Consider the following 8,969-nt stretch of genomic DNA (forward strand, 5'->3'; position numbering starts at 1 on the left):
TTTTTACCTCCAAGTGATGCCAAATGGTGATGAGATTCTGGATCCAAAGAGTCCTACTCCTCCAAGATGATCTTCTCTTCTTCCTCGCTTCTTCAAGGTAACCAAAACACACACACACACAAAGCTCAAAAGTGCTCAAAAGTGGATTAGGGTTTGTTTGGGGACAAAGGTGAGTTGGAGGTTGATGAAAGAAGGTAGGTTGGGGACTTAAGGATGTTTAAATAGGGTCCAAACCCTAAAAATTATGGTTTGGGGATCATGCTCGTACACCCTGTGTACACTAGGTATGCTAAGCGTACGTGACCTCGGGTCAATTAGCCATTTTGCAACAATTCTCATACACAAGGGCTAAATATAATAAATCTTCATACTTAGGGTTTAATTTGGAAATACCTCATCATCGGGATGTTACAGTGAGCAGATGTCAACGATGGACCTACCCTTAACATCTACGGGGAAGAAATTTTATGGGAACACTTATCTTGATATTCGCAACATTTAGACGACATTCAAAGAGTTATTTGGTTGGAAATGGTTTTCAAGGTAGGTGTGATGGGTTTTAGTTTAGAGAGAGAGAGAGAGAGAGAGAGAGAGAGAGAGAGAGAGAGAGAGAGAGAGAGAGAGAGAGAGATTGGTTTTATATTTTGTGTTTTATTTATTTTAATCAAAAAACTGAAAAAGAAAAAACGAGCAAAATCATCATTATAAAAAAATCCAAAATAATTGGACCAAATTTACAACAAAACGAAAAGTTTAAAATAACATTTGTGCCTTTTTTTTTTGCCTTTGTAAAAAAATTTAACCCTAAAGAAAAAAAAGTCAAATGGTCTTTTATGGAAACCTACTCAGTTTTTTTGGACCAAACACGCCGCAAATTCGATAGCTTTTCCACACAATTTCATCACGTTGACACAACCAGTGCTAGACCCATTGTTCTGATTGTACCGAGGGTTATTCGATTCATCTAGTTTGTTTGAAATCGTTTCGCATAAACTGATTGATATTATATAAATCGTACCTTCGATGGCTTGTTCTTCAACTTCATCCATTCAGAAGAGCTTCAAGTATGATGTGTTTCTGAGTTTCAGAGGTGAAGACACTCGTACTAACTTCGTTGATCATCTTTATCATGCTCTTCATCAGAAAAGTATTCACACATACAGGGACGACGTGAGAATCAAGAAAGGGAAAAGAATAAGTGATGAGCTCATCGGATCCATTAAAGATTCAAAGTTCTACATCATTGTTTTCTCCAAGAACTATGCATCTTCTTGTTGATGCTTGGATGAACTTGTGAAGATAATGGAATGTCACAGCACCACTGAGCATACCGCCTATCCCGTCTTCTATGATGTAGAGCCGTCTGAAGTCCGCAAACAAAGCGGGGCAGTAGCGGAAGCATTTGCTAAAGCCTAAACATGAAAAGGAAGAGGCTGCTGGGAAATGGAGAGAGGCTCTGGGTGGGAGTTGAAGAACACCGCTAACGGGTATTTCCTAAATCAAATCTTTCCAATAATCTTGTATCTTGTTTATTTATGGTTTACATTTACCCTGGATGTCAAATGCTCGTACTTGACATCTTAGATTGTCATATTTGAACTCAATTTCTGAGTCTTGTCTAAAAATTAAACATGGAATATGATTATAGGGACTATGTTATTTTTCATGTAGGGATTTTGAGCAAGCTAATTGAATCTTCTTTGAAATACAGGCATGAAGCTGAATTCATCCAAAAAATTGTTGAAGAGCTTTCACTAGAGCTACGATCTGTCAGTTTCAACGTTGATGAAAAATTAGTAGGAATGGAGACCTGGGTCAAGGAAGTTGTATCAGCTTTAGGAACTGATTTTGATGTTGCATGCATCATGAAAGGTTGGTGGAAAGATGATGCAATCAAAGCGCTTGAAAGCTGTGGATTTCATGCTAGAAATGGTTTAAGAGTTCTTCAACAAAAATCTCTCATAACTATTAATGGTAATTCTAATTATGAGTGGGTGGACATGCATGACCATATTTTAGAAATGGGCAGGAATATTGTTCGTCGGCTGCACACAAACATAGCCGATTGTGGATTAACAAAGAAATTGAAGACATATTGGCTAATGAATTGGTAAGGATTAAGTTTATTTGTTATGACTTAAATTTCATGGTGACTTGTTTTGGATTACAGGGTACTAAAGCAACAAGATGTATACGATCTACCATGAGATTCAATCTGGATATTGGTATAAAAGGTCTTGGAAAGATGAAGAAACTTAGGTTTCTTTCAATGTTTCTCCCATTTCCCTATATTTCCGAATTTAATATAGTTAGCCAAGACTTTCCAAATGCTTTACAATATCTGCAAGTGAGAAATTACCCTTTTAGGTCTTTACCCAAAACATTTCAAGCAACTAATCTTGTTGCACTTGAGATGACATACAGTAAGATCGTTCAACTTTGGGAAGGGGGAGAAAGAAAGGTATAATTCTTGTTGATTGATTGTTGTCCATGATTCATTATAATGTTGTACATCTGTTTCGTTGTTATTATACCAATATTCATCTTGTTTTTTTTTCGCTTCTATTAGGTTCTCAACAAGCTCAGATTCCTTGACCTTAGTGATTCAATGCTAAGCACCCTTGACCTTGGGCTTACTCCAAATCTCGAGACATTGTCTCTTCAACGTTGTGCTGATTTGCAAGAACTTCACATGACAATTGGATGTTTAAAGCTCACGTCTGTCGACCTTCAAGGTTCAAGGTTAAGGACCCTTGACCTTTGCCTGGCTCCAAATCTTGAGACTGTGATTCTTGCTGAATGTTGTAATTTGGTAGAACTTCACATGCCCGATAGATGTTTAAATCTCAGGTCCTTACTACTCTCTAATTCCAAGTTGAATACCCTTAACATTGGGCTGACTCCAAATCTTGAGTCTTTAGATCTTAATAATTGTTGCTATTTGGAAGATTTTCACATGGCTTGTGAATGTCTAAAGCTGACCAAGCTCGACATTAATCATTCAAAGTTGAGGACACTTGATATTGGGATGACTCCGAATCTCGAGAATTTGGATCTCAGTAGTTGTTATTGTTTTGAAGAACTTCACATGGCCGATAAATGTGAAAAGCTCGCGTATCTAACAATTAGTCATTCAAAGTTGAGGACCCTTAACCTTGGGCTGACTCCAAATCTCAAGACGTTACATCTTAAAGAATGTAGTAATTTGGTAGAACTTCACACTCCCATCGGATGTCTTAAAAAGCTTGCCCACCTAGATATAAGTGGTTGTTTGGGGTTTAACTCTTTTTTGTTTAATTTAAAAAAGACTATACTTCTTGTAGTGATGATGAATCACAATCACTCGAGGATTATACTTCTTGTAGTTTGGATGGATCGTTTGAGGCCGATCCTTTAACTGAGTTACATATCATTGTAAAGTCCATAGAAAGCTGCCCACTTCATCCCAACAATATCTTGCCAAAGTTTCAGTTTAGTTGTTTCTATGAAGAAGATCGACCTTCATTGACTGGAAATCATGAGATGCTTATTTCTCTAGGTATGTGTGCTTGAGACTTTTTTAGGAATTGTTGGTGGGTTACGGCGTTTAAGAAAGTTTAAACTAGAAGGCGATATTCTTGAGAACCTTGACCAGTCAATGAAGGCTGTTGAGTTAGTTTTGTTGTCTACAACGCTTAACTATCTTCCGGATAATATTTGGATGTTGAAACATCTAAAATCTCTCAAACTTAATCTTTGTGTGTGGCTTGAGAAGTTACCCGAGGATCTTGGCCGATTAGAATGTTTAGAGAAGCTGAATTTTTCATATATAAAGATTAGCCATCTTCCGGATATGTTGAAACATCTGAAATCTCTCCAACTTAGATTCTGTTGCTTTCTTGAGAAGTTACCAGAGGATCTTGGCCGATTAGAGAGTCTAGCTTTATCTTGTACAATGATTAAAGAACTTCCAGATAGCATTTGCATGTTGAAACATCTGAAATCTCTCGAGCTTATTTCTTGTTCGTTGCTTGAGAAGTTACCTGAGGATCTTGGAGGACAACTGGAATGTTTAGAGAAGTGTAAATTTTTACAAGGAATCCCGAATAGCATCGGTAAGATGAAATGTCTAAGATATTTCCATCTCCCCTATTGTATTCGAGTTGAGAAATTGCCTGAGGAACTTGGAAGTTTTGAATGTTTAAAAGAGTTGGATATACAAGGTACAAGCATAAGTCATCTTCCGAAGAGCATTTTTTTGTTGAAAGATGTACATATTAAAATCGGCCACGACTTGGATCATCTTGTCAGTTAGAGTTAAGTTGAAAATCCTGATATAACTTGGTTCATCTTAATGTAGGGTCTCATGTTAACTACCTGAATCAAGCAGCTAGTCATTTGTCTATGGTAAATTAACTTCTTTATTTTTAACAACTTAATGGGATCATTTTAATCCCATCAGTTTTATAGGACTTGTGCTACTAATAAAATTTTGCATCCATGATCTGTTTTAATAATACTTTCTTTCAACAGGACCACATTTATGTTCCACTTGAATCACCTACCATCACATGTTCTCAAATTTCTGGTGTTACAAATTAAGAGCCAATTCCAGTTTTTTACCAACTGTCAGTTATAACATGGGTGGAATCCCAACAAATTACCATGGGGAGGTATATTTTGATATGCAAAACTGTTGGGGCTAAATGCTAGAAATAGCTATGTACTTCCATTTGATTGTGTATTATAGCATCCGACTTTCATTTCATTTCATTCTATTGCAGCATTGTACTTCCAAACTTTTTCTTATTAAGGCATTCTACTTTAAAAAAATCTACACACTTTCAGTTGTTTTTCCTATTAGGACATTACACTCCAAAAAATCTACCCAGTTATAGCAGTGAAATTGGTACAAACTAGTGTTTAACTTCTGAAATTGAAAGGTTCTATTAAATGATTGAAGATAGAAATGGAAGATTACAAACTATTCTTGAAATTCGAGAGGTCAAGATCTCTCCCAAAGTGATTTCTCACCAAAACACGCTTCAAGATGCCAATTTCCTAATCCCGACATCCTATTAATACTCACACAACCGACCTAATCTAAATAGAATGACCAAAATACCCCTGTCTTACTACTTTAGTACAGAGCTGCCACATATTGCCTAACCCTAAAAGACTAGGAATTGCTTTGTATTTAATTGATATTACTATAATTGGCGGACTATTCAAAGTATAATGAAAGTATGATTCTCTAATAAACATATGAATAAAATATGTATGTTGCTATTCTAAGACATATTTCAGGAACTCAGGCTTGCTAGAGACAATAGAGATGGAAAATCTGTTGATTAATGCATGTATCCCCATGCATTCATACCTCCTGATTAGTTTCCTTCTCTTCTCTTCACTTTTTGTCATAACAATCTATATTCAATACTCTTGTAGGAAAGATATGATGAGAAATTAATGAAACACACACTTGAGTAAATTTCTCTCTATTCTTCTCTTATATACATACAGCAACAAAACCCAAGTCCTACAAGGTCAAATGGGGTTGAATGCAAGAAATAACAGGATACTTTTGTTAGTTTCTTTTTTCATAGCATTCCACTTTCATCTATTTCTGTTACATCTATGTAATGTAAAATATCAACCAATTATAGCAATTTGCATTGCTATAATTGAGTAAATTTTTTAAAGTACCATGTTCTAATACAAAAAATTGAAAGTATAATGCTATCATTGGGCAGAGTTTTCAAAGTATAATGTTCTAATGAGAAAAAAAAATTGATAGTACAATGCTTTAATTGGGTGGTTTATTTTTAGAATATTAAGACAAAATTGCAAAAATGGTCCCTGTGGTATTTATTTTTTTGGGGTTTTAGTCCAAATCACGATTTTTTTGGATTGGTGGTCATTTTGAACTAGTTTCTTTGCGTTTTTGGTCCCTCAGTAAACTGAAAAGACTAGTATGCCCTTCTGATATTTTTTTATGCCTTTTCTATTTAACTTAGAAAAATAAAATAATTACCTAGTTTGGGGTCTCTCTCTCTCTCTCTCTCTCTCTCTCTCTCTCTCTCTCTCTCGTCGGCGGCGGCGGCAGCGTCGTCGTCGTCGTCGCCGCCGCCGCATATTCTTCATCTCTGTACCCATTTCATATACATAAACACTAAAAATTTAGAAAAAGCACATATATCAAACAAATAATTCTGTGATTCTGATTCCAAAACTACACATAACTGACCCTGTTTGATTTCCAGGGGAAATACATATAGAACCATCGATTCCAATAGTTGCAGTCTCTATTGCAAAAAATGAACAGTGTATGTGAAAAGTGAAATTATACCTAAGGGGAATCAACGTTACAACCAAGTTGTGATTCAACATTGTAGCCGCAAGACCAGACGTGGTCTTGAAAAGTAATGACGATATATTGGTAATGACCGGTGGCGAAGCTGGAAACATCAGGAGGAAAGGATGAGATTGTAGTGGGTTCGTAGGCGTTAGAATTGATTCCGGTGACGTAGATGGGTTGGCTAAGAGCACCATGGGTGTCGTCTCGTTTTTCCAACATCCCAGGATTGATTCACTAATTTTCCATCAACGAGAATCTTGAAGAACACACAAATGGCAAATATATTTTATTTATGGGTTTAGGGTTGGTTCCACCTCATTTTCCTCACGCTTCCTCTTCCCATTTCTTTTCATCTCCAATAATTTTTCATCCTCCACTGTCACATACAACAAACAATCACACAACTTCGGTTGATCTCTCTAAATCCCTAATGTTCTTAAAATTACATCAACTAATCATTTACCCGGATGCCGGATTTGGATAAACCAGGTACGTCCATGTACATAATCAGTTCCTTCGGTGTCTCCAGTATATCCACTGCAATGTTGCCTTCCGATTCGCCATTTCCTTGAGGAGAACGAGAAGAAGGGAAGATTACCTTACCAATTGCGTCAGGGATGTCCAACTGATGTGGTTGGTGTTAGTTTGGCCCAGAAACAAAATCGAAAAATGATTTGTCGAGGTGTTTAGTTTTTTCCAATTTTTGCATAATCGATTTTCAGAGTATGTATATGTGTATGTATGAGTTACAATGTAGATGACGATAGGTTTAGTTCTACTATGATATAGAGGGAGAGACATATATATATAGAGAGAGAGAGAGAGGTGGGTCCTCTATTTTTTTAATTGTTAAAATAAATAAATAAATATTAAATTAAAAAAATGAAAGAATAAATGAAAAATAAATAACCCAAGGGTATTATAGTCATTTCAATTTTCAGAGGGACTATTTTCACATACAAACTACTCCAAAAGGACCATGAATCAAAAAACTCAGGGTTTGGACTAAAACCCCAAAAATTTGCATAGCACAGGGACCATTTTTGCAGTTTTGTCGGTTGATTATAAAAAAAATAGTAAATTACACGAATGGTCCCTATGGTTTAAGATAATTTGCGTGTTTGGTCCCTAACTTATTTTTTTACTCGGAAAGTCCCTACTGGTTGTTTTTGTTACGCTTGTGGTCCCTGTTTTACCTAAAAAAACTATTTTGTCATTCATTTTTTAATTTATTTAAATAAACACACCCCCAACACCACCCCCTCACCTTACCTTACATACTCCATCATTTTTCTGTATTTAAATAATAGTCTTTTTAGGTAAGACAGGGACCAAACGTGTAACAAAAGCAAATAGTAGGGATCAAGCACATAACAATATCAAACAGTAAGGACCTTCCGAGTTAAAAAATAAGTTAGAGATTAAACGCGTAAATTACTCCAAACCATAGGGACCATTCGTGTAATTTACTCTAAAAAAATTACATATAAAAATATAAATATTAATTTTTTAAAAAGTATTATTTTGAAATAATACAAATGAAATGATGAATAATCAAGTAATTCAATATATATATTGATAAAAAAAATATTGACATATTTTAAATAATTGTGTTGTATATCAAAATGTAAACATTAAGCATTTTTTAAAGTAAAATTTTGAGATAAATATAAACAAAATTATAAATAAATAGATAATTGAATCTATACTAATAAAAAAAATATTGACATGTATCTTTTCCCTTGCGCCTGATAACTCTTTTGACAAGGAGTCCGCAATTGGAGGAGGGGCAAATGGAAGTACTTCACACTAAACACTCGCTTACGAAATGGAACATAACTCTCAGGATTCGAGGACTGTTTTCTTGTTTTATTGGCACAAGATATTTTTCATCAATTATATTGTTAGATAACTGATTTTGAATTAATCAATACATTGTTATAGTCTTAAGACAAACATTCTCTTGTTTTCTTTACACAAAATATTGTTGGTCGGTTATACTATTAGATAACTGATATTTAAAGAAAATGTTCTTCATTCACGTTTCTGATCATGTGTTATTAACAGTGGTGAAACATATCAAATGGCTTCTGGTGTTGTCATCCCTCCTTAAGGTCAAAGGTTTAAGTCTCAACATAAATGGAATTAAGGAGTACATTTATATAAAATGTTTTTATGTAGAAGAGTGTTTGGATTTGAGGGTAAAGTTTTAAAAAAAATGTTTAAATTAGTTTATAGCATAAAAATCGTTTCTCGTTCTTAGAAAATAGGCTCAAGTACATTAGTGTGCCATTTTTACCAGCTAGATTTTGCCTTCTAGTTGACTTTTTTTTTCAAGGGATACCCTAGTTAGAGCGGTGAAACCTATAAGAGATGCGGACAATTCAGTCATTAAAACTCTCAGATGCTAATAACTAGTTAGAGGGGTAGAAAATTCGTTCTTTTTGTATAAATCTTATTTCTTGAATTAAATTAGTTGGCTGGTTTTTAAGTCAAGTACTTAGCCGAAAAGGCATGCTCGCAATACTTAGCCGAAAAGGCAAGTCCATTGTGAGCATTACCCGACTTACGTTGGTATTGCATATAAGTACAAGGTTAGATGTGGCTATATAGACAAGTAAAACGGTCCTTG

The 8,969-nt window shown here is 35.1% G+C and overlaps 1 protein-coding gene across 8 annotated transcripts; it reads left to right on the forward strand.

Moving 5' to 3' along the window:
- Nucleotides 1–865: 865 nt before the first annotated feature.
- Nucleotides 866–7,984, forward strand: LOC111881214 (disease resistance protein RPV1). 8 transcript variants are annotated; one of them, XR_006190958.2, is made up of 6 exons: nt 866–1,487; nt 1,712–2,461; nt 2,570–4,386; nt 4,513–4,652; nt 6,243–6,640; nt 6,827–7,982. XR_006190958.2 is itself a non-coding variant. In XM_023877647.2 (5 exons), exons 3-5 carry the CDS (start codon nt 3,638–3,640, stop codon nt 4,579–4,581), a joined length of 681 nt encoding a protein of 226 aa, XP_023733415.1. In that variant the 5' UTR covers nt 866–1,487; nt 1,712–2,461; nt 2,570–3,637; the 3' UTR covers nt 4,582–4,837. The 8 variants fall into 7 exon arrangements, 3 of the variants coding, with proteins under 3 accessions (XP_023733415.1, XP_042757358.1, XP_042757359.1); XR_008231933.1 differs by lacking the exons at nt 6,243–6,640; nt 6,827–7,982 and having other exon boundaries at nt 2,570–4,202; nt 4,340–4,386; nt 4,513–4,837; XR_008231932.1 differs by having other exon boundaries at nt 6,243–7,984.
- The last annotated feature ends 985 nt before the right edge of the window (nt 7,985–8,969 follow it).

This window comes from Lactuca sativa, chromosome 4, assembly GCF_002870075.4.
Source record: "Lactuca sativa cultivar Salinas chromosome 4, Lsat_Salinas_v11, whole genome shotgun sequence".
Classification (NCBI taxonomy): Eukaryota; Viridiplantae; Streptophyta; class Magnoliopsida; order Asterales; family Asteraceae; genus Lactuca; species Lactuca sativa.